Consider the following 27,455-nt stretch of genomic DNA (forward strand, 5'->3'; position numbering starts at 1 on the left):
AGGTAAAGAAAGTTTTGACGGATTGGAGTGACAACATAGCTGCCGGTAAGCATGATAGACAGGGACAGACAGAATGTATGTACAAGAAAATACGAAAGGCGATTATAGAAATACACAAGGAAGATTCTGGCGGGCAGTATGAGTCATCAACAGAAGAAGTTGAGCCAGAAACGGAGGAGAGGGATAAAATAAATTACGTAGGCAAAGCGCGACAGTTTGACAGGCCCAAGTCTCTCGACTACCGTAAACAGGGACATTCTATAAAAGAAAGATATTCCCTTGAAAATCTATTCCAAGCTACTGAAAAGGCACTGAAACGATGGGTAGAGTGCGAGATACCCAACACCCCACAGGAACAGGAATTAGTCCGATCAGCCGTCCAATGGGCGTCTAATCCTAACATATATAACAGTGATGTAGCGGCACAGACCTTTTTGAGCCTCCCACTGAACGAACAGCGTTTGGCTGGTATTTACATGGTTCAACATTTGATCACGTTGTACGAGAGTCAATATTCTTACCCCGGTCCCTTGTATAAATTACTGGACGATATACTTCTAGAAAGGTGGACAACATTAGGTACTGAATTAATTAATGTCATTCTGGACCAACGACATAAGTACTTGACTTCTCTGACCACATGCATGATTCCCGCCCCACACCACGACAGAAAGAACTTACACATAGACAGACAGAACCCCCTACGAGAGGTACATCCCGTTAGAAATACAGCGGGTGAGCTTCAACGAGTATATGTTTACACACCCTTGACGAAATTAGAAATACTGGAAATAAAAAAGATGCTGCCCTGCCATGATAAAGACCCAGGGGGGTTCCACCGAGAATTAAAAGACATTCTCCGCATAGGGGATTACACGTACGCTGACATTATTAAGTTATTGAAAGTACTGTTGCCTGCTGGTATCTACGAAAAGCTTAAAGAAAAAGACTGGGAGGTGGGAGAGAAAAAGTTAAGTTGGGCAGAATTGGAAGAAGAGGATAAAGCCAGGCTACCTGGTGTTGGTCTTGGGGACAAAGCTAAAGCACTACCTGAACTCCTAATACAGGTTTTGCCGAGACTATTGATTACTAAAAAGGAAGATTGGGATGCTATTTCAGCCTGTAAACAGAAACAAGACGAGGACACAAGTGATTTTTATTCTAGATTTGAGAAATGTTTTACTATTAATAGTGGCCTTAAGCCAAGTAGTGAATCATATCCACATCTTTTCGTGAGCAAACTGGTAGAGAATTCCTTACGAAGAAATAGGATAAGGAGGGGCACAGCGAATTTGTAAGAGTCCGTTGGAAAGGTACGATTATTTGTGTGCTCTCGAGGGTCGTGGTTCCGTCAAACCACGAGGATTAAATGTAAAGTGGTGTATGCACCGTAATGCAGATACATCCCCTGTAGGAGGCACAACGTAGGAGTTCAAAACAATGATTCAAGTTTTCATTTGAAAGTATTTAATCACATTTAAGTAAAGTTCAATCCTTCGATATTTTCAGTCATATCAGGAATGTTAACATTGCACAGGTGAAGTAGCAGTGATGCGGGGGGAACGCCTCCGATGCATTTCGGGCCGGTGGCCCTTTTTCAAGGAGCGCTAGAGAGAAGACAAACTACCGTGAGGATATGGAAGTGCAGCGAGAAATGGGTGTTAAGCATTAGAGTGCCGATCAATGGTGGGGGCCAAACTTTAAAATAAAGGTGGTGGAGGAAGTGGAGGGTGTCGGGGTAGCGTCAGCGCGTGACGAGGGTAACTGGCAGTGAAGGAGTAGGGTCGCGGGAAAAGGTGAGCACAAGCGGTGCCGAATAGAACTTACTTCTTAACGCGCGTGGTGAGACTCACTACTTCTGGAAAGGTGAAACGCCTGAAATGTGTGGCTGCGTGGGGTAAATAAATCAGTATGAAAGTGGTAGAAAGCAAAGAAGGACTGTAAAGGACAGGGTGCAGAAATCATTGACGGGTGAGGAGAAAAACTGTGGCGGCCATGTTGGAAAGGTGTATATGTTGAGGGAAGTAACAGGGAACAATGCATGTCAATAAAGTTAAAACAACAACAATGATGGCTATTAATAGAAATTAAAGATAACAGCTGAATTCGATACGATCATTGAGACCATAGGGTTTAATGGTCTGAAGACGATAAATCCATTCAAGTTCTCTTTGGAGAAGAAATTTGTTCATGTTGATGCCTTCTTTTTTGGTGACTGTTTCAAGGATGATGAATTGAAGTTGAGCGATGGTGTGTCTTGCTTCAGTGAAATGTGTGGCTATATTGGATTTGTCAAGTTTCAAACGAATGTTAGATTTATGTTCGTTCAAACGAACCTTCATCTTGCATTCGGTCTTACCGACATATAGCTTCCCACAGGGACATTTCAGGGCATAGATGAGGTTTGAAGTGTCACAGGTGGCGTTGACTGCAAGTTTGATGGGGTGACCTTTCATGGGGTGTCTGATAATATTGCCTTTGATGATGTTGTGGCAATGGCTGCAGTTGAGACATGGTTGAGTGCCATTGAATTTGGGGGGGTGAGTAGAAGTGGTAGAAAGGATTTCTTGAATATTTTTACTCCTGGAGTAAGCAAACAGTGGTGGTTGATTAAAAATGTCCCGAAAGTCTGGGTCCATTTGAAGGATGGGCCAATGTTTGAGGATGATTTTCTTGTACTTGGTACTAGAAGTAGAAAATTTCGAAACGAGGACAATGCGTTGAGCATCTTCTTTTGGTTTTTTGGTGAGACTTTCATGTCTGGAAATTTTGGATACTCTGGATTCTGCCTCTGTGAGAATGGTTTCTGGGTAACCCCGCTGGAGAAAACGTTCATGCATTTCTTTCATACGTGTGATGGTAGTGTTATCGTCAGAGACGATACGTTTAACTCGCAGCATTTGTGAGAAAGGCATATGTTTTTTGAGGGATCCCTGGTGGAAGCTTGAATAGTGGAGGGTATTATTGCGGTCGGTTGGTTTCCTGTACAGGTCCGTGCTGAATCCATGAGGGTTAGCACATTCAAGTTCACCAGGAAACTCAGACTCCGTCATTTTTTTAACAACGTCTTACCACCCACTTCCAAATCCAAGACAGATGAATTACTGGGATTACGACCCACCAGTACTTTTCAAGCGCCTTGCAGCCATAAAAGCATCGATCTTTTCGAGAACCTCGTTCGCAACGATCTATCCAAACTCAATTTCACTAGAAAAATCAAACATCAGAACCTCACCAAAAAAGACCGTGACACCCTCAAATCACTAGCCAATAATGAAGCGATCAAGTGCATCAAAGCTGACAAGGGCGGTGCCCTAGTCATCTTAGATTCCTCATTGTACATCCAACGACTTCATGAGCATATACAAGACAACTCCACCTACATGCAATTGGATAGTAATCCCACCCGGGAGTTTCACAAGACCCTACAAAACATCGTCATTAGAGCACACCGAAACGGAATCATTGAAGATCGTACCAAAAACTTTCTTCTACTTGAATTCCCCAAAAGTCCTACCATCCACATGAGTCCCAAGATTCATAAAAATCTTCATAACCCACCATTCAGACCGATCGTTTCAACCCGAGGCTCCATTCACGAACCCACCGGAAAATTCATTGACAAATACCTGCAACCGCTTGTCGCCAAATCCAAAAGCCACATCAAAGACACGACAGATTTTCTGCTTAAACTCTCTACCATGCAATTTTCAGATCATGAATCATATGTCCTCTGCACAGCAGATGTCAATTCCCTATACACATCCATACCCCATTCAGGGGGTATCGATGCAATTGAAGCAGCTCTTCTGAACAGTACCATCGACCCACCGCTACAATCTTTCATTCTGGAATTAATGACCTACACCTTATACCATAGCTACTTTGAAAACGAACGCAAATGGTACTTACAGTTAACCGGGATGGCAATGGGCAACTGTGCCGCGCCCACTTATGCAAATATTTACATGGACAATTTCGAACAATCACACATCTACTCCAATCAAATTTTCCAAGATAACGTGAAAATGTACGTTCGATACATCGACGATCTTTTCCTTGTATGGAAAAACACCAAAGAGTCACTCCATCATGCCTTAATGGAACTGAACACAAAAGATGAAAGAATTCAACTGACGTGGGAAATCAGTGACACACAGATTTCATTTCTTGACGTCAACGTCATCAATAACCCTCATGGATTCAGCACGGACCTGTACAGGAAACCAACCGACCGCAATAATACCCTCCACTATTCAAGCTTCCACCAGGGATCCCTCAAAAAACATATGCCTTTCTCACAAATGCTGCGAGTTAAACGTATCGTCTCTGACGATAACACTACCATCACACGTATGAAAGAAATGCATGAACGTTTTCTCCAGCGGGGTTACCCAGAAACCATTCTCACAGAGGCAGAATCCAGAGTATCCAAAATTTCCAGACATGAAAGTCTCACCAAAAAACCAAAAGAAGATGCTCAACGCATTGTCCTCGTTTCGAAATTTTCTACTTCTAGTACCAAGTACAAGAAAATCATCCTCAAACATTGGCCCATCCTTCAAATGGACCCAGACTTTCGGGACATTTTTAATCAACCACCACTGTTTGCTTACTCCAGGAGTAAAAATATTCAAGAAATCCTTTCTACCACTTCTACTCACCCCACCAAATTCAATGGCACTCAACCATGTCTCAACTGCAGCCATTGCCACAACATCATCAAAGGCAATATTATCAGACACCCCATGAAAGGTCACCCCATCAAACTTGCAGTCAACGCCACCTGTGACACTTCAAACCTCATCTATGCCCTGAAATGTCCCTGTGGGAAGCTATATGTCGGTAAGACCGAACGCAAGATGAAGGTTCGTTTGAACGAACATAAATCTAACATTCGTTTGAAACTTGACAAATCCAATATAGCCACACATTTCACTGAAGCAAGACACACCATCGCTCAACTTCAATTCATCATCCTTGAAACAGTCACCAAAAAAGAAGGCATCAACATGAACAAATTTCTTCTCCAAAGAGAACTTGAATGGATTTATCGTCTTCAGACCATTAAACCCTATGGTCTCAATGATCGTATCGAATTCAGCTGTTATCTTTAATTTCTATTAATAGCCATCATTGTTGTTGTTTTAACTTTATTGACATGCATTGTTCCCTGTTACTTCCCTCAACATATACACCTTTCCAACATGGCCGCCACAGTTTTTCTCCTCACCCGTCAATGATTTCTGCACCCTGTCCTTTACAGTCCTTCTTTGCTTTCTACCACTTTCATACTGATTTATTTACCCCACGCAGCCACACATTTCAGGCGTTTCACCTTTCCAGAAGTAGTGAGTCTCACCACGCGCGTTAAGAAGTAAGTTCTATTCGGCACCGCTTGTGCTCACCTTTTCCCGCGACCCTACTCCTTCACTGCCAGTTACCCTCGTCACGCGCTGACGCTACCCCGACACCCTCCACTTCCTCCACCACCTTTATTTTAAAGTTTGGCCCCCACCATTGATCGGCACTCTAATGCTTAACACCCATTTCTCGCTGCACTTCCATATCCTCACGGTAGTTTGTCTTCTCTCTAGCGCTCCTTGAAAAAGGGCCACCGGCCCGAAATGCATCGGAGGCGTTCCCCCCGCATCACTGCTACTTCACCTGTGCAATGTTAACATTCCTGATATGACTGAAAATATCGAAGGATTGAACTTTACTTAAATGTGATTAAATACTTTCAAATGAAAACTTGAATCATTGTTTTGAACTCCTACGTTGTGCCTCCTACAGGGGATGTATCTGCATTACGGTGCATACACCACTTTACAGAGAATTCCTTACCCCAGATCAAGAATAGAGTACTGAAGGTTAAGAGTACCTGGCAAGCAAACAGCCCTTCCCAAATGTTGCAAATGTTACAATATCACCAGAACAGGATTAGAGAGGAACAGGATCATGAAAAGAGACGCATGAAAGATCTGAAAATGAAAGTACTGGTTGCACAATCGGTACCAGCTAATGCGAATAAAAAAGGCACGACACCTGTTAAAGGGAACTGTAATTACTGCAAACAACCAGGTCACTATGTAAATGAATGTGCTGTCCTGAAACACAATATAGCTACAGGCAAGACAAAAGAACGACCGCATCCTCCTAGACAGAATAGCACCCCACAGAACACGCAACAGACAGTAGCGAATTTTCCACCCCCACCACCAGCTGCCACGCAACAAGCCACCCAGCAAATGTATCAGTACACACAGTCGGACTATCCAGAATTCCAACAGTATTCATGAAACAGCCTAGGGAGGGAAGTTGGCTTGCCCCTTATTGAGGTTCCTGTAGATCAAGAGGGTCCCTATGTACATAGTCGTGTATTGGGAAAAGACAGAAAATTTCTGATTGACACAGGGGCGAGCAGAACTACCATCAGCCATGACGAGGTTCCAGGGGCACCCCTTTCAGGCTCACAGAATGTTTCCCTGGGATTCTCAGGAAGGCCTATTGTTAACGAAGTATCGAAACCAGTTTCCCTAGGGGTCGGTCCATTGTCATGTTCCACAGACTTGTTACTTACTAAGTCATGTCCAGAAAACTTGCTTGGTATAAAGACATTGAAAGAACTAGGAGCAGTTATATGTTGTTCTCCGGAAGGAGTACGATTGTTCTTACGTGATTTTAAGGGACATTATGTGTTGAAAGATTTTGACCACAGACTCCAGAATGTACCACAGCACTTATGGGCACAAGGTCCGACTGACGTAGGTTACATGCACATTACACCACACCGTGTCACTCTCAAAACAGGAGTAGTACTGCCACATATCCGACAATACAAGTTACCACCTGATGCCGTAGTAGCCTTACTGAAAATTGTTGACGAACTCATTACACAAGGAGTGGTAGTAGAGACTGACTCGAATGTATGTAATTCACCTGTCATCCCTATCCTTAAACGAACAGACCCTAATGCACCACCAGTCTACAGACTAGTGGTTGACCTTCGAGAATTGAACAAATGTATAGTCCCTCAATACCCAGTGGTTCCAGACATTTCTTCATTACTGACTGCTATTGATTCTGAGGCAAGGTTCTTTACTGTAATTGATTTGAAGAATGCCTTCTTCAGTGTACCAATTCATCCAGAGAGCCAATATCTCTTCGGATTCAGTTTAAATGGACGCAGCTTTAAATTTACGAGAGCTCCTCAAGGTTTCACAGAGAGTCCTAGCATTTACAGCCAAGCATTAAAGAGACAACTGGACAGTATTCACATGCCTGCCAACACTGCACTGCTCCAGTGTGTAGACGATATCCTGATCACAGCACGAACAGAACTAGACTGCGAACATGCATCACTGACAGTTTTACACTTTCTGGCAGACAAGGGGCACAAAGTGTCCCCTTCAAAGTTGCAATTCTGTGCACAGCAAGTGGTATACCTTGGACACTTGCTGTCCAAGAGGGGTAGACAGCTGACACAAGAACATATTCAGTTAATTGCTAACCTTTCACAGCCCAAGACACAAAAGGAAGTACGGGCCTTCATTGGCCTCACTTCTTACTGCAGACAATGGATTCCCCAGTATGCCTATCTAGCCAAACCACTCATACAGTTGACAACACAGGAGGCAGCGTCTTCAACTGTCCTCCCTTGGACACAAGAACATACCCTTGCATTTGAAGAATTGAAAAAAGCCTTATGTCAAGCACCAGTTTTAGCGACTCCTTGTTACAGCAAACCTTTTACGCTTTTTGTCACTGAACGAGATGGAACAGCATTATCTGTCCTCACACAGGATCAAGCACGGAAACACAAGCCTTGTGCTTATTTTTCTAGTACACTGGATCCAGTGGCCCAGGCTCTGCCTGCGTGCCTGAAATCAGTTGCAGCAACAGCCCTAGCTATAAGACAGAGTGACTCCATAGTGTTAGGACACCCCCTGACAGTACAGGTTCCGCATGCAGTGGAAGTTCTCTTAAACAGGACACAGACTCAGCACTTGACTGTAGCAAGACTGACAGGATATGAACTGACGTTATTTCAGCCACACATAGAGAACAGACGATGCAATATTCTCAACCCTTCTACACTCTTGCCCTCAAGCACAGTAGACACTGCACCACATGACTGTGTGGAAGTAATTAATACAGTGACGAAACCAAGACAAGACCTGACAGATATTGCACTGCCAGACCCTGACCTGACGCTTTATGTAGATGGTTCATGCATGAGAACAAGCAAAGGAGAGTTAGTGGCCGCATATGCCGTGACTACTGATACTGAAGTCATAGAGACACAAAGAATAGACACACTGTCAGCACAAGCAGCAGAGCTTATCGCTCTGACACAAGCCTGCATAAGAGCCAAGAACTTGAAAGTGAACATATATACAGATTCACAGTATGCCTTCGGGGTCGTTCATGATTTTCGAGTATTATGGAGGGAGAGAGGTTTCCTGACCTCTCATGGGGCTAAAATTCAGCACGGCCCGCTTATCCAGGCTCTGGTAGAAGCGATAACTTGCCTACAGCCATAGCCGTTCTGAAATGCAAAGCACACACGAAAGTTACAGACACCATTTCCCAGGGTAATGACCTGGCAGACCGAACAGCTAAACTTACAGCCCAGACACCAACAGACACGGCAAAGACAGATGTACCATTACTTACAAACAGCATGACAGTCAGGGATCCTTCACAAGATGTACTTGACATACAGACACATGCCACACCAGAAGAAATAAAGAAATGGACTGACAAGGAGGGGTCCAGACTGACCAAGGTTGGATGACTAAAGGCAAAGCTACATGGTTTCTCCCAGACTCTATGGTACAAGTCATCATAAACACAGCACATAGACCAGCACACCTAGGAGAAAAGGCAATGCTAGACAGTTTACAGAATATCTGGTTTAACAAGCACTTGCGTGCAGCAGCGAAACAGAAAGTACGTACCTGTATGATCTGTTGCCAGTTCAATCCAGGCAAAGGCATCCCGGTGGAACAAGGTGGATTTCATCCTCCTGACCATCCTTTTGAAGTCCTCCAGATGGATTATATCCAGATGGACAGATGTAGAGGTTACAAGTATGTCCTGGTAGTTGTATGTGCACTATCTAGATGGACAGAAGCTTACCCAGTCCCAGATTATACTGCTATAACCACCGCCAGGCAATTGGTACAAGAGTTTTTCCCACGGTACGGATTGCCCCGTGTCGTGTACTCAGACAACGGTCAGCCATTTTCTTCTGAATTAATGAAACAAGTGTCCCTTCTGTTAGGATATCAATGGAAATTTCATTGTGTACGACACCCAGAAGCAGCAGGACTCGTCGAGCGCCATAATCAGACTCTTAAGACGAAATTAGCGAAAGTCTGTGCAGAAAAAGGCGTGGATTGGATGGTAGCCTTGCCGGTTGCCCTCTTTTACATGCGTATGGTAGCTCATTCCAGAACGGGCCTATCTCCTTACAAAGTGGTTTTTGGTAGACCACCGAATATGTGGGGTATGCCTATGCCTAAGAAAATTACTGATGTTGACAGTAACATGCTGACAGATTACCTGGCTTCCTTGATGTCTGCACTACTCTCTTGTCGTTCACAGGTTGCCGCCGCCTTCCCCGACAACACCCAAGTCAAAGAGCATGCCATCGTCCCTGGGGACCTGGTCTTCATTCGGAACTTTGATCGATCAAGCCCCCTTGAGCCGCGCTGGAAAACACCGAAGTTAGTTCTGCTTACCACAAGGACTGCCGTCAAGGTCGAGGGACGCAAAGGCTGGATTCACGCCCTGCATTGTAAAAAATTCTTTGGAGATTCCGGAACTTTGATCAAGCCTAAAGACTGTCCCGATAATACTGATTCAAAGCCCCCTTTTCTAGAAAAAACCCCGCAATAGGAGTATAGGTCTAAGTTACGGTCTAGTAAGTCAGACAGCGTTTAAATGTTTAAGTCCACTCGGTGGTGAATCGGTTAGACAGGTTCCTGACATGTATAAGATCGTAGACCATAAGAGTAGAAAGAGAGAAATGAAAGAAAAGTACTGCAAGATATTACGCAGTAGATATATAGTAACTCTGATTTTTATGTCTCTTCTGTGCACCACTATAATATGTATCAGCTTGGCGCTACATGTTTTCTTTCCTCCTATTGCCTCACGTATACACTCTTCCTTTAATGACACTGTAGAACACACATTCAGTGATCTGCCACCCCATGAACTGTCATATCGACTAGCTCTGCGCAACAATACTTTTATTCGAATACTGCACCATTCTCATCAGGCAAGCAATGTAACAAACTGCTGGGTATGTGGCCGACTCCCACCTTATCTGAAAATGAAGGGAATTCTGCCCCTTTTTCCTTTTCCGTTCTCACACAATGGTTCCTGCGGAGCATGGTTCGCTTTAATGTCATCACTAGACAGAAGATTTACAGTTTCCCAAAACGATTGGATATGGGGAGATTTGAATAAAGTAATGAATAAGGCATGTTTTCCAGACGAAGACGGTCTTCCCCAAAGGAAAGGGACCGATCTAGAAAATGAAGTGTACGAACAAGGAAATGCTTCCCTTAACTTTATGATTCTGAATGTCCAGCCCGAGCAAAATGTAGGTCCACCGTTCATATCAGTCCTACCAGTAAAGGGTGAATTGTGCGTTAGAAAGAAAGGATCAGTACATTTAGGACACAGTGATTGTAATACTGTAGTCGAGTTCAATGATAAAGGAAAGTCTACTTTCAAAGCTTCCCGCCATTCCTATTTCATTTGCGGACAGACAGCCTATGTACGTCTGCCCTTAGACTAGGATGGGACATGGTATATAGCGTTCCTGCTGCCACCTGTCTTTCTAGCCCCATCCCATTATCATCGAGATTCACGACTAGTACATGTCAGACACAAGAGGGAGAACGATTCCCCAGTGATTGATCAGACTGAGACAGCTTGGGAGCAATATACAGATTTCAACAGAGGATTCTTTTTCTTCATAGATCCCGTCCAAAACAGTAAACTAATACGCAGGTTAACAAGAACTCTAGAAGCAGTAGTGAATGAGACTGCATCTGCTCTGGCGAACTTGACAGAGGAGCAGTCTGCGATGAGACTTGTTGTTCTTCAGAACCGCCTTGTTCTTGACGTCATCCTGGCAGATAGGGGCGGGGCTTGTAGAGTTATCGGCTCCAGTTGTTGCGTGTTTATTCCTAATAACGCGCCTTCCGTGTATGCAGCAATAACAAGGCTCCACAAGATAGCTCACGAGATACATCAAAACCCAGGCACATGGACTTAGTCCGGTTGGCTCTGGAGTGTTATTTCAGCATGGGGATGGAAAGTGTTGTCGTTCCTAGGAATGATATTGCTTATGATATTCAGTTGCTGTCTCTGTCTGCAATGTGGCCCGGCGATTTGCGGCCTGTGTGCCACTGCCTGTATTCCCCATCCACGTATACAAAAGAAGAAAGACGAACAAATGATGCTGTATGATCAGATATACGGCCTCATGAATATAGATGTGTCCTGAAGGGCACAGTAGGGGACAAGGAGGGAATGAGGAAATAGAAATTTTACGTGGCCAATGTGTCCCCTGTATGTACCCTATGTATGTTCATGTCACCCATGCATTTTCCCTCTCATGCCTGTAATAATAATGCCTCTGCATTTCCGTCCCATGTTAGAGTGTCAGTTACCAAGCCTTCCACGTTAATTCTGCACTGAGGCCTATGTTGCCCACGTTGCCAATGTATTTACATGGTGCACGTTTAAAAGTAGAGATGAACCCGTTTTGTGGCTCAGCCGAGCCAGGACCCGAATTCAGGCCTCATGTCTCCCAGACACTCTGAATGCTGTAGTTTTGCTATGTATCCCTGACCTTTCGCATACTTCCTGCTCAGCCGAGAGAGGCCCAGTTCGGCCTGCCAAGACAGTATTTTGCTTACAGTTATATGCTCTGCTCCACAGAAACGCATTCCTGCTTAGTGAAGAAGGTAAACAGAACCCGTCCACAGAGATAAAGCCCAGCCTTTCTGTCTCCATTTCGGTGATTTACAGAGCTCGTATCCATAGAAGGCCCATGGCCCCACATATTGCACGAAGAAATATATGCATACACTGGCTCTTAGTGATGAGCAACCTTTGCTCGAGTGACCTTTACTTCAGACCATACATCCTCCAAACTTCAGATATCAGATAGATAATACCAGACGTGCAGGTCGTCCTGACACTCAAGGCTTCTCTACTAGAACGAAAGTCAGCTCCCCCTAGCTTCCCCCAGTTACACGTCAATTGCACGTCATGCCCAAGTAGCGCACACAAGTAGGGTAAAGGTTCCAGCTGACTGCACAGACCCCCTCCATGTATCCACCCACCTATGACACACCTATGACTCCTCAAGGGAACGCCCACGTGTACGCCTCTACACGCCCTTTTGCACACCCACGTGCTCTTATCTCTCTTTCTTTTACTCCGCCTGGAGCGCTCCGCCTTTTCTATGCAGGTTAATGTATGTTTAACGTATAAATAATGTACTCTGTGAATAAAGTTCAGATGACGATCCTTCCTGAACCTTAGTGGTGATGGAACCCGATTCTCCTTTAACTCGAGTTACTGAAATAAAGCCCTTCTGAATCGGACACCACGGACTCTGCCTCTCATTATATGCATGACCTTTTGTTTAAGTATAGAAATTCCGACAGGGTAATAATTTTATTTACCACAACCCTTGCAGCTTCTTTTCTCATACAGGGTAAATCACTCTCACTGCAATGCCCTAAGTAGTCCATTCCTATGTCAGTTGGGCAACATTAAGGGCTCGATTCCGATTCCATTGGAAATCGGCCCGACCGACTCGGACCGGGAACGGAGTCCGACTGACACCTATAGGCACCGTACAACCCATGCAGTACGATGTAAAGCCTATGATCTAAAACCGACCCGTCCGGAAAACAAGCCGTACGACCGAGCCGCACAGAAACCAGCAATCTGGCTGGAAACTGGACACGAGCCGCACGAACCTTGAATGAACCCGACCGATACGTACCCGCGACGTCTGACACGCCGAATACGATGCAATGCGTTTGAAACCAGACTGACTTGCACAGAGCACAAGCCGCATGACCAACACGCACAGAAATCAGGTACCTGAAGCGAGAGAGACCCCTGCGATTGACTCGCATGCAACACAGAACAAAGCCAGCGTGAAAGACACATAGCAGCCCGCACGAGCCAACATGAGCGTCCGACTCGGTCCAAAGAACGTCTCCTACATGCCCACAAAGCATCAAGGAAAAACACCAAAAAAGGACCAATCAAGCATTGCCAAAGTCAATAAATAGCAACAAAAAAAAGTGCAACAAAAACACACCGATAACTCCACCTATAAAAAGTCAAAAAATCACTACCATGATCCTTTGCGGATACAACAGACCAGCCAGCACAGAACAACTTCAGTCAGCAAACACAGACACACACACAACTCACCCATCAAACAACCTTCACACCATCAACACCATCAACACCCCTCCAAAAGCACTCCCACATACACCTAGCAAAACAGGAACCCACCCTTACTTGCACCCACACATCACGTCCCACCACCACCCATCACCTTGCCCTCTAAGAAGAATCCACAGTGCACAGACAGAGAGTTAGAAGTATTGGTAGATGAAATCCTCAGAGTGGAGCCACATGTGTTTGGTACATTGGTACAAAGGACCCCTATGTCACAGAAAACCAAGATGTGGGTGAGAATTGTGGACAAGGTGAAAGCACAGGCACCAATGTTGCGCACAAAGACCGACATCCAGAACAGGTGGTATGATGTGCGCAGGAGGGTCATGAACCTCATCCACAAGGACTACGAGTTGGCCCATCGCACCAGCAGTGGTCCTCCTGCAAAACCAGTAAACTTCAGGTCCTGGGAGGAGAAGGTGTGGGACATGCTACAACCAGAGAGTGTCCATGGCCTACCAGACCTATCACTGTATTGAGCCTTTTTATCTTATTGTTTTTATTGTATTGTAATGCTTTTTAAGATATGTGCAATATATCGAAATAAAGCTTATTATAGTGTAAATAAACTCACTATTACACTATACTTGCCTATATTGTGATTCCAACCTGGTATGTGAACTGGAGCTGATGATATGCCGAAGAACACAGTGCATGCTAACTACTAAAGCAATGTCATTTGACTCATGTTGATGTGACACATATGAGTGAGACACACCAATAGGGCCCCACAACACATACTCACCATGGACATGTGACACATTGCCTACAAAGATGTTTGCCAGAAATACAGTGGAATGCACAGACACCACACCTATCCACGGTCAGTGCTAACATGCCCACAGGTGAGGTATCCAAATGTCAGTCAGATGTGTGAAGACAGACAACACATATAACTAAGTGAAGCACAGGTCCATCACACATCAGCAACAAGTTTATTATACATCAGTAGCAAGGTAATTCCACCTGACAGTGGGCACACGGTCAACAAGTGTCTTCGAATTGAGCTTCAGGGGTGTGTGGTACATCAAATGATGAGATACTAGAAGTTCCACCCTGGCATTGGATTCTGGTTGTTGGGTGTCAGAGTTGGCCAAGCATCAGGCACAGTACCTTGGGAAGGATAGACATAAGACACAGTCAGATGCACACCACAACAGGTTGGAAATGCAATAAACATGCACAAAACATGTCACAAGAAACCTACACAGTAACAAGTTAGCATGCCGACACTATTGTGGACTACATACCATCTGACAGGACACATCACTGCACGCATCCACTCAAGTACCACACGGACAAACTCAAACAGCAACTGAGCAGCACCCACACATCTCAGGCTAACTCAAGACATTGACATAACAACCCTGGGAACTCACATTCAGCTGAAGAAGTTGTTGATGAACTGTGTACGGACGTCACCCTCATCTTCATCATCACTGGCCTCGTGGCCCAGGCCAGGATCCTCCACAGGTGAGGGAAGTTATTCATAGTCATCCTGTATGAGAGGCACCTTCTTCCGCACTGTCATGTTGTGTCGCATGCAGCATACTATGATGATCTTGTACACCTTTGTAGGCTCATATGGGAGGGCCCCACCGGTCTTGTCCAGGCAGCGGAAGCGGCTTTTCAGGAGACCAAAGGTCCGCTCAATCACTCTCCTGGTTCAGCCATGTGCCTCATTGTAGCGCATCTCGGCTGCTGTAATAGGGTTCCTGAGGGGTGTCAGCAACCACAGTATGTTGGGGTATCCAGAGTCACCAACATACAAATAATAGCACATTAGTTGAGTCTTGTAAGAGACACAATGGTAAACAGTACACAACAGCAAGCCAGGCACTCTGGTTTGGCATCTATGACAACAACACTATGCGACTCCTCCTCATGACGTAGGCATCGTGTGCAGAACCAGGGAAACGTACACACACATGTGTGATACACATGTCCGACAGACATACCACCAGAGCACTGATGGAGTGGGAATGTTTCCTGTTCTTTTATGCCTGCTCATGTGCCTGTGGTGGTATCAGTGCCACATGTGTACCATCAATTGATCCAATCACGTTTGGCATCCTCCCCAGTCCATAAAAAGAATCCTTTATGTCAGTGAGTTGACCAGGGCTAGGAAACCTGATGTGCAAGTCAAGGAAACGCAACATCCCCTCCAAGACATCACGAAGCACACGGCTGAACATAGTTTGAACATAGTTTGTGACATCCCACCAGCAGTAGCCACAGTGTACTGGAAGGCAGTGCTGTAGGGAATGTTTTGGCATCACAACTCCATGTCTGGGAGATAGCCATGGTCCCTCTATTGCCACATGTGCACTTGAATGACATGGTGTATCATGTACATCCCACAACTAATCATGAGTCCCACAGGTAGTGGCCCCTGTGGTCCCTGCAGGCCATACATGGACAGCTCTGAGACATACACACACACCATAACTGTTGATGCACAAAGCACATGGAGGAGACACTCCCATTAAGCACATGGAACCACGGACATCAGAGACACAACATGCACACAGTGTACATCATGATTGTGTCCATGGATCTCGCTGTGACGTACATACCATGCCACCCTGGACTCAGGGTGTATGTGACAGGTCACACACATCTTCAACCTGCTACTGTGTCCATGACTCATGCCCATAAGTGAAAATTTGCACATTACATTGGTGAGGCGCACAACACTAAAAGGATTCTGTCCCCATGAACCCGTGCCCAGCCTGGGAGTGGCTGCTCCAGAGTGCCACACAAGAAAACACATTTTGCCCCCCCCATACACACAGGTGATGCAGCCTTACATGTCATGGGATGTAGTGTGTGCCATGCTGTGGTGTTGAAGCTGGGCACCTGGCAATGAAATCTGTGTGGAATGCGTCTGCAAGTCACACCACTGTGAACCGACACAGGTGACTTGTATGCAGACGCACCGTACATTCATGTACCGAGTAGTGCACGTGCCCTGTCCATTGACTGCACACCACGTATGCATTACAGTCACCCACGTCGGTTCACATTGAAGATAATGGGCTATGCGTGCGCACGGCTTGGTTCATTCATGTACGACGCGTATGCAATGTGACTCGAGGCGGGTGACTTCTACAGAGATGCGTCGTGCAGTTCTGGACCGAGCTGTGCGCACTGCTTGGCCATTGACTGCAATCTAAACCAACGCGGGTGACTTGTAAGCAGACACGTCGTACAGGCATGGACCGAGACGTGCACACGCATAACACATAGAATCGTATTGGGACGGATGCGTGTGCTTTTGAAAAATACGCGTTGTATAGTCAGTTTACTGAGCCGTGCGCACTCATTGGCAATGGGATGTCATGGAGACGGACGCGAATCCAAAATTCGTACGAGTCGTGCGCTGGGAATTCAGCTGGATGCCTACAACAATGTTGCAATCCTAGGGTGTCATGAAGGTGAAATTTTGAATGATGCGGAAGACGTGTACGTGTCCTACATTACCATGGATTGGACAGATTCATAGCATGCAACCTTGTCGGACCTATCAGTAAGGAGTAATGTCACAGAAACTGCCTCTGCAGCGCTGATTTAAGGCTGGCAGACCCCCAGGGAGCTCCACAGGACCACATCTCTGATACCACTGCTGCTGTCTATGCATCCTCTGGATCCTGCAATGGCACGTACTCTGGAGAGGGCCCCAGCATTCACAGAGGAGGAGCACCAGGCCCTGCTGGATGGGTTCCTCCCACAGTACTGCAAGCTGTATGGGAAACCAGGGGAGCAGGTGAGTGTGCAGTCCACTGCCTACCAATTGTGCAAGACATCATTGTGTGTGGTGCTGCTAGGCATCACAAGATTGTGAAATGTGACTCTGGCCATCCATTCATCTTGACACCTGTACTGAGTGAGTGGCATGTGATGTGATGTGTGTGTGTGTGTATAGTAACTAACTTCAACATGGTCACTTGCATGTCCAACAACTGTGTAGGTGGTGCATTTGTGCACTTTGGGGTATTATCAGCCAAGATGCAACAGACATATGGGTACAGGAACAGGAGGGATATAGGTGCCATGGTTGATGCTTAGACTGGCTATTGCCTTATGTACACCAGTTTCGGCAGTTTAAGCAATTATCAGCTGACGATGCCAGTGCATGCCCTGTAATGTGCTGTAATCACTGTCTTGTGTGCCTTCAGTGCAGGCGTCTAATGCAGGACTTGTTTTCCAAATCATAATCAGATACATCCACGGGCATAGAAGGAGACAGCGCCATGGAACTGGAGGAGCCGCAGAGCCTGCCTGAGCCAGCATCCGAGGAGTAGGAGGTACCCGGTAGCACTGAGGGTGAGGGGAGCCACACCGAGTAGTCCTCAGCACCATCCACCTCAGCTGAGGACCACAGCAGCTCAGAGGATGACTCTCTTGTGGGGGCGGATGTCAGCAGCCAGCAAACCACAGATAGTGAGGCTGTTCCCGCCACCACCACTGCCACCCCCCTCCCTTCGGCTCCCTTCCCAGAGGTTCGTGGCAGCTCCCGTGTTCGGGAGCATGTCTCCTTCATGCCAGGCACTGCACCCCCTGCCCCTGTGTCCCCTGCTGCCCTGAGTGTGGAGTCTGTGGACTAGCTTAAACATATCCATGTAGGGCAGACATCAATGCTGAATGTCCTTCATGCACACACCAGTCTGTTCACACAACTGGTGTTGTTCGTGGAGGGCATCTCATTGGGCATGTCTGCCCCACTGAGGACCAATCAGTCCATGGCCTCCTCACTGACCGAAGCAGTATTCCTCCTCCAACAGTCCCTCACCCCTTCTGCCTCTGCTCGATCAACAAGTCTTAGCACCCTACCTGTCCCCAGCACACACACATCGGCACAGTCAGCACACAATCACCCAAACCAAAGTCAAGACGTGCACTCAAGCAAAGTCATGGGACTGATTCACACTCACGGGGGATGGTTTGCAAACACACACACAGGCATCTACAACCACTCCGCAGTCCTCGATCCCTCTCCCTCCAAGAGCCCTTCCCTTGCATCACCTTCAACCCCATCTCCAAAGAAGCTCTTCCTGTGTGACCTTGGCCTCTTCCCCACCGATCCAGCAGATCCAGGGTACATGGGGAGGAGGAAGTCCCCACACACAAAGGGGAGGCAGACTGAGGCCCCCACCCGCAAGTCACACCATAGCCGGAAGAGCAAGACCCCTCCCCCACCACACAGCTCCACTGCACAGTCTCCTTCCACCAACCCCCAGGTCAGCACTCATCAGGTTCCCCCCTGCACATCCTACCCCAGGTTCCCCCAACCACAGATACATCATCCCCAAAATGCTCAGGTCCTCCTCCCTACCACTTGCTCTTCCACTGATACCACCCCCGGTCAGCAGGTCTGTGCAACTATTGTTGGGTGCGTGCCCACCCTCCCCCGGTCTGTCCTGCAAACCTCACCTGGACCCCATTCTGCTCCCATGGAGTTAGGCACTGCAGTGGAGTCCACAACAACCCAGTCTGACATGGGCACTGCAGTGAGGACCCTGTCCACTACACCTGACCTGCCAACAGCAGTGGTTCCGGCACCCACCCCATCAGACTTGTGCCCCACAGTTGTGACGGCACACACCATATCAGACACCTCCACTGCAGTTGCCAGTGACTCTCCTGCACCCACCACCCCTTCACAGCCTCCTTCTGTTGAGTCCTGATCCTGTCCCTGTGGTGCCTGGCCTGCCTCCACGTATGCCCCTCAGAGTGGATTTCCTCAGTCCTTAGCAGTGTCACTCACACCCTATTTGGACTTTGGATCTTGACAGGACATTGGCCTTTGTCTTTTTTTGGACTTTCCCTTTCTTTTTCGAATTTGCTGAATAAAGCATTTTTTGTTATCCTTGTTCATTTGATTTAGCTGTACATTATTTTGATGACGTTTACAATGACCTTGCTATGATGATGCAGGATTTTCAATGTCGATACTGAGGTGTTGATGTGATGTACTCCATGTGACCCATGAGATATGTATCCTGTTCAGGTTGGTATCCATGTCATCCTTTGCAGCTAACTGGTTGTGTCATGATTAACTTATTTAGCACAGGGATGTTAACATTTAATTTGCATGGCCACATCTGTGGCTTGCACCCATGCACATATGATGTGCTTCCCATTGCCCAATTTGTATATTTCACTGACTGTGGGCCCATCTCCATTAGACATGCTGGTGTGGGCTTCATTGGGGTAGGAGTCAACTGTGTCCTCTGAGCAACTTGCTAGACATATGCATTGTGACTGTGCAGATAACTTAAGGGACACTACTGTACCCAGGCGGATGTGACCAGTGCCTACATTAGGTGGTGCATGATGGGTGACTGTACCAGTGTTGTGCTGACATGACTGTGACCTGCTCGAACTGTGTTTGTACAGATGTGCTTCCACAGGAGTTGAGTCCCATATATTTAGTGTGTTGTTTAGTGACATTGCCTGTGCCTATGGGGTGTGTTGTGTAAGCATGCCTGTGTGTGTTCCCATCCCTTTCTCTACACAGGCTATGTTCCATTCATATGTTGGTGATGCTTGTTGAGTTGTCATGTGTTCATCACACATCTTTGTCTGGGCCTCGCAGATATGTGGGTGCACGACACACTACTGTTCATGTGTGCGTCATTATTAGGATTTGTCAGTACTGAGTGGTGATGTTGTATTCAGACGCAGATGTTACACAGTCAGGGATCCCCTGAGCACTTGTTTGTTCGCAATATCATGTAGATGTCCAGAGGTGGTACCTTTCAGTGGTTCAGACATGTGTGTGTGTGTGGGTCTGCTCCCACCCGTCAGGTTCAGAGGTGCAATGTTGGCAGGTTTCTGCATGTGTCCCTTGTGGTTCTCCTTGGCGTCTGTATTGTCCTGGGATTGTGTCAGGCATTCCTAAGGTCAATGGAGGTCTGACGTCATGGCCATGTACCGCATACTGTACAGTGTGTCTGTCATTCACCATGTTTGTAGACTGTCCTTGTGTGATGAGTCTGTGCACCTTAGATTCTCACAACATTACTGTGTTTATCACAGGTGCCAGTACAATGTTACTGGTCCATGTGGGCTTCAGAAATGCACATCAGTGCAGTGCAGGGTGTGTGGTGTTGAGGGTGGACAGATGTGAATTGTTGAATGTCTGGGCCACAACCTCCCTTTTGTCCCTGGTTGACGTGCCATGTTGAGTGATTGGTGTTTGTGTGATGTACGTTTGTGTCACAGGACACCGGTCTGTGTTTCCCAGTTTGCACAGCATCTCCCTTTGACATCACAGTGGACCTTTCATGCAGGCTTGTGTCATCCCAATTTATGGTCCCCGGGGGTAGTGCTGTTGTGGGTCTGTCTCAGTTGATATTCATTCCAGCTTGTGTCACATGTGTCTGTTGGATTCCCTATCATATCACAATGCCTGATTGCCCACTAAGGGGTGCACAATTGATGGCTTACTTTTGTGTGGCACTGTGTCCACATCTGTATCATTGTGGTTCAGCCACCCTCATGTGTTGTGTAGTTGCCTGGGGATACTGAGACACACACACACATGTTGTGTGAGATGTGCAGTGTGAGGTTGCCTGTTGGTGTTTGTGCATCTGCACCAGTGCATTGGAATTGCTGTTGTGGGAAATTGTCTGGATGTTGTTTAGTTCATTTTCCGTACTGTTCCTATGAGTCATATCTCATCATTCTGCACATTGTTCTTGGTTGTCCTGTCCCATTGCTGCCATGGAATTGGATTTTGTGGACTGACACCTACAGTCTACACAGGATGTATTGCTATGTGTGTCTAGTTCGAGATGTGTGTATGCATTATGATGGCCACTTCTGCTTTTGTGTCATTGTACACTGTATGCAATGTCAGGCCCCATGGGTGTTGCTTGTCTGCACATGGCCGAGTGTATGTTTGAGATTTGAAGCTATTTTCATGATGACACTTACCTTTAAGTCACTGTGATGATGGGGGATTTACACCCTTTGCTACAATGCAAAACTTTTGCTGCAGTTTGTGCCCTCACATTTTACATAGGATCTATACAGTGATGGGGATTTTGAGCACATTGGCACAGTGCTATTATGAAGCTTGACTTGTGTAGCCCACACCCTGGTGTTGGTCACACATGTGATGGTAGTTACATTGTGTGTTGTAACTCATATTTACTGTTGGGGGTATTTGTCAAACACTACACACTGTTGTCATGATGTTATGGGGAATGTATTTGGCTGACATACCTGAGGTTTATGTATGATGGATGAGTGGCGCACACCCATCCTATGGGTCGAGGTGTCAATGTTGTTAGACACACAGATACCTATGGGTGGGGGGGGCAGTAGTGGTGGGCAACATGACACATATGGGTGGGGCTGGCAGTAGTGATAAGCAACATGCCCCTATGGGTGGAGGTGGCTGTAGTGATAGGCAACATGACACATATGGGAGGGGGTGGCAGTAATGATAGGCAACATGCCCCTATGGGTGTGGGTGGCTGTAGTGGTGGGAAGCATGCCCCTATGGGCGTGGGTGGCTGTAGTGGTGGGCAACATGCCCCTATGGGTGGGGCTGGCTGTAGTGATAGGCAACATGCTCCTATGGGTGGGGGTAGCTGTAGTGATAGGCAACATGCCCCCATCGTGGGGGTGGCTGTAGTGTTGGGCAACATACCCCTAGGGGTGGTGCTGGCAGTAGTGTTAGGCAACATGTCCCTATGGGTGGGGGTGTCTGTAGTGATAGGCAACATACCCCTATGGGTGGGGTTGGCTGTAGTGGTGGGCAACATGACACATATGGGTAGGGGTGGCAGTTATGGTGGCCATGGGATCCCTACGGAGGCCTGTTGCTAGTGAACAGGGTCTGGACCTCCTGGGTGTGTGTGTGACATTTGGCGGGTACGTGTCGTTTGTTTGTATGGTGGGTGTCCAACTTACCGTCTGCGCCGTCCGCGTCTGTTCCTGATCTGGTCATGGATGTACAGGATTGGTATGACCCGCACGATGGGATTCATGATGCGTTTGTCTCGTACACGCTGCTTGTTGCTCCGTTTCGAAGCTGTGTATTGTGTTATTGCGCGAATCGTACCTGATTTGCAGCTTTCCCGGATGCTATGATGTGCTGTACGTGGCGACCCGTCCGGTGCGCAGGGAATACGCATCGTACTACTCCGGCCGGAAATTGCAGCGTTTATGGTGCCGTGCGACGTGAATTGTGTGTTTACGAGTCAGGCTCGTATGGAAAAGGTGGATGGATTAGAAGCATACGTGTCATTGCAAATTTGGCACCTTTCCGCATCGTACTTCCTCCCACGGACGGTCCCACTCTTGGTACGATTCGGCCGTAAGGTAAGGCTACGGACAGCTATCGGGGAGCTGTCTGATTCAGATCGGAATTGACCCTTCTGTCTATGTGGGGTTTGCCCTGCGCGATAAGAGTTGATTGGTAAGGCTGCAGTAGTTGTCTGGCCTCCCATCTCACTGCTGGCCGAACTCTCTCCTTACAGGGACCCTAATGCCATTACTTCAGGCCTTGGTGCAGAGTTCAAAGGTATGCTGGGAATAGATTGACTCTGTTGAGAACTGACAAGTGCCTGAACCAGGAAAGCAATAGCTGTGTTTAACGAAGGAACTGTAGTTACTGCTGGCGGCACGGGACCTGAATATTAGAAGAGACAGCAGTTTCTGTATAACTCAGGGGTGAAACATTATCAGTCTTAGCAGATCTTCTCCTTACTAAGGATCTCACTGAAGATGTTGCAGATTCATGCATTTTTATAGACCTTTCCCTGACTGCTAATTAGTATCAGCTGTGTAGCTGGGTGTGTGAATGACATGGCGGGACCCTAACCATGATGACTTGCACTATAAAGGCAGAGCTTAATTGCCAGTGGCGTTCAGCTCCCTCAATTGTGTCTATGTTTCCTGGAGCCCCTTGCTTTATGGACTGCCACCCACCACAACGGCCACAGTCCCCTTGGTGCTCGTCCCCACTGCTGTAGTCTACCGATGCCACCTCTTCCGTATGTGGCAAGGCAGTGTGGGTGAGTGGGTTCACACTTCCTGAAGTGAAGTGGGTGATTTAGTGATAGGCTGAGTGTGGAGGCGCTCATTTGTAACAGGGATAGTCCCCTGATTCTCCAAGATATCTTGATGAAAAGGAAGCTTTGGAAGCAAAAGGATCTGTGATGACAAAGGCAACAGTTGATGGATTTTATTACAATTCAGTGAAACGGTGTATTACCCTTTCACTTGACCGAGGAGTTTCGTGCACCTTACTCATAGGTTCTCATAGTGTGTAAGACTGGGGAAGGAGAAAGGATGTTGCATTTGTGGGGTTAAATCCTGCTGCGGCATTTTACCAGGTCACAGCTTTAGTTATTTTGTGCACTAATTATGGCTACACGTAAATATATATTATCCTGTTCTCACAACAGAGGTGATTTGCATCAGACAGAAGCAATTACAGTGAGCATTCTAACACAGTAAGTTGCTTATATCGACTTTGTGTATTGCATAATTATCCTTTAGAGCTACAAGCACTTGTTTGTGTGGTAATCCATTTTTGTCTTTATTTCTTAGGGTCTACACCAGTATCTCATACCCCACCGTCTCCAGGACAAGCGTCGGTTGGTGTTGGTCAGTAAAGGAACTGAAATAATGAAGCTGAAAAAGGAAAGATTTGATGAGTTAGCAGATGCTGCAACTATAGCCATTGTACGGAAAATGGAGCGCACCTACCCATCGTACGTAATATTGCTGTAGAGGAGTCCAATCTTGGCCTGGTGGTTCTCTACTGTTAAATCTCTTATGATATTGTTTGTGTACTTTGATGAAAGCTATTGCAATAAGCTTGGGAGCCCATGAACGGATTGCGGGCCAGTGAGCCTCTTACATGCCAGGCTTGCCTTTCAGGGGTCTTAGCCTATCAAGAAATCTGCAATGTCCCTCAAAGCTCGTCCAGCACCACAGAGAATGAAAGAAGACACTACAAAAACATTCTGTGGAGATTCCATTTAGATGGCTTGCTAGATAGCGGATTCCACAGAACAGTCTCAGTCACTCCCCTGATTTCACTTCAAGACAACCATATTATGTATAAATCACTATCACTAATAATTGATACTAACCTTACCAACAGGTTCTCTCCTTGCCAGATCATCAGATTCTTCAATCTGGGTATCAGAGCCAGGCACTGAGAGTTTGGCTAGATCTAGGGTCTGGAGAAAGATGTGTTATCTGGAGTGGATCTAACGAGGCATATTCAATCCCCCCAAAGAAGCGACTGCTTCCCATTATACCAGCCTGAATAATAATGCGTCCACCCATGGGTTAGGAAAAGAGATAGCAGTGACATCAAGAGAGATTAAATGAGACAAGGGGAATTATCAGTAAAGTTGTAAGGTGTCCTCAAGGTACAATGTGAGTCTATGTTCTTGATAATTCCCCACCGCTTCACAGCACAACTTCACAAGTGAACTACCAGATCCAGAAATTACTAATGCCTGAATTTCCAGCAGCAAATTCAGAAAAATAGTGATAAACCCCCTTAGAGAGTGATAGAAAATTGACACAAGTACAAATTAGGGAAGTCAGTCAGAGAGAACTACCTTTCCAACTCACCCAAGGATAGCTTCAGTGGGTCAGGAGTTAACGAGTGAAAATAAGTGGGGGGAGGAGAAAGGTACAAACATAATAGGAACAGGGACCAAGAGGAACAGGGACCAAGGAAACGCCTCCTATGGAGCAAGTCCAGTAAGGCAGGAACTGGAACAAGGTCAATGCAAAATCTCAACATCTAAACAGTCAAACAAGAAAAACAGGAGCAGGTCTAGTGAAACATTAACAATCTTAGCAGATCTTCTCTGTTACTAAGGATCTCACTGGAGATGCTGCAGATGCATGCCTTTTTATAGACATTTCCCTAACTGCTAATTAGTGTCAGGTGTGTGGCTGGGTGTGTGTGAGACAGGGCGGATCCCAACCATATTGACTTGCACTATAAAGGCAGAGCTTAATTGCCAGTGGCTTTCAGCTCCCTCAATTGTGTCTATGTTTCCTGGAGCCCCTTGCTTTATGGACTGCCACCCACCACAGCGGCCACGGTCTCCTTGGTGCTCGTCCCCACTGCTGTAGTCTACCGATGCCACTTCTTCCGTATGTGGCAAGGCTGTGTGGGTGAGTGGGTTCACACTTCCTGAAGTGAAGTGGGTGATTTAGTGATAGGCTGAGTGTGGGGGCGCTCATTCCTAACAGAGATATTCACCTGATTGTCCAAGATAACCCGGTGAAAAGCAAGCTATAGAAGCAGAATGATCTGTAATGACAAAGGCAACAGTTGAAGGGCTTTATTATAATTCAGTGAAATTATTTAAGAATACATAGATCATCCTTTCACTTGAATGAGGAGTTCCATGCACCTTACTCATAGGCACTCAAAGTGTGCAAGATTGGGGAAGGCGAATGAATGTAGCATTTGTGGATTTAAATCCTGCAGAGACCTAATTTCAGCCCTATCATTAATCCAGATCTTCCACTGAGCAAAGTGGTATTTTAACAGGTCAAAGCTTTAGTTATCTCGTGCACTAATTTTGGCTACCCGTGAATATATATAATCCTGTTCTCACAACAGAGGTGATTTGGATAAGATAGGGACAATTACAGTAACCATTCTCCCACAGTGACTTACTTAATTCCCTGAGTTTATACATTTAGTGATAGTGTTATGGATATAAACAGGAGCAGTTTACTGTAGGTTGACTGTAAGGAATGAAAAAGCACCCCTTTTAAAATTAAGAAGAGCAAAGGAGAGTGGATAGGGTTTTTCCAGGCAACATCCGCGCCCGAATCCTTGTGTTGAAAACACAGAGGTGAGCAGGGAAAGTCACACCATGGCTATGCATCTCTAAGGGATCTACATCACACACTCAATAATATTCAGAGGAATGCAATCTCTACTGAAGGGGCTCTAAAACCCATGGATGACTACATGAGATAGAAACTGACAAAATGTGTTGCTGACAGCCAGCCCATTAGTACCTGAAGTGAAGAATCTAAATACGAAAGCTCCGTTTCAAAAGGACTTCAGGTAGTGTAATCTGTAACAACACTGGAAGCACAGGTGTAATAACTATAGGATACACAGCTTGCAACCAATATTCTCTTCTGGAGGGTATCCAAAATTGCTGGACAGGTGCATCTACCCAATTTCATTTGTGACTTCCTAAAGACTAAGATTCTATTTAGGAACTTCTTTCAAAGTGTTGTGGTGTCCAAGGTGCACAGGTTGCCAGCCTGATGTTTGACACATAGTAATACACTGGAGGGGACATAGTAGAGGGTGGGGATTCAATTGAAATAGGGATGACAATTCCACATGGAGAGTAAAGAAGCTGATTGTCACCATGAACGGAAGGAGGAAACAAATGCAAAGAGTTAAAAATGGTGCCCGGTGTTTCTGTACAATGGAGTCAAAAATTAGCTAGCATTCGCGCCAAGAATTTTCAATTCTATTAAGGACACGGAGACGAGGATTATGCTTCTCTTTCTTTACTGTAAAATTCACAGCAGCCAATAAACGTACAGTTTCATAAAAGTAAACTACAATAACCATGATGCTCGACCTAAGCCACGCCTCCTTAGTCCTATAAGAGCCCTAGTAACAGTACCAGCTTCCTCTTTCTTTGCACAAACTTGCAGAATAAGTCCAATAATCCAAAAAAGTCTATAATATTCTCCAACATGGAATTACAGGAAACACCGTTCCAACTTCAGTCTTCAACTGAAGATTCTTCATTCGTTTTTCTTGTCATTGCCTAGAAAACAAATATAAACAACACGTAATTTCTGAATAAACCAGTAATAATCATATAATAACGGGTGGGTAGGCATGATCATACATTGAACATAGCCGGGTGGGATAATCCTCGCATACGTGTCCTTAATAGAATTGA

General features: G+C 46.1%; 1 protein-coding gene across 1 annotated transcript in view; it reads left to right on the plus strand.

Annotated features, from left to right (window-relative positions):
• Positions 1-27,455, plus strand: part of LOC147730469 (cyclic nucleotide-binding domain-containing protein 2-like) — an 822,009-nt gene that overhangs the window by 718,910 nt on the left and 75,644 nt on the right. The window contains 1 exon segment of the mRNA XM_086954071.1: positions 24,085-24,248. Coding sequence (XP_086810197.1) covers positions 24,085-24,248 — 164 coding nt within the window.

The sequence above is a fragment of the Lissotriton vulgaris genome, chromosome 2_1 (assembly GCF_964263255.1).
Source record: "Lissotriton vulgaris chromosome 2_1, aLisVul1.2, whole genome shotgun sequence".
Taxonomy (NCBI): domain Eukaryota; kingdom Metazoa; phylum Chordata; class Amphibia; order Caudata; family Salamandridae; genus Lissotriton; species Lissotriton vulgaris.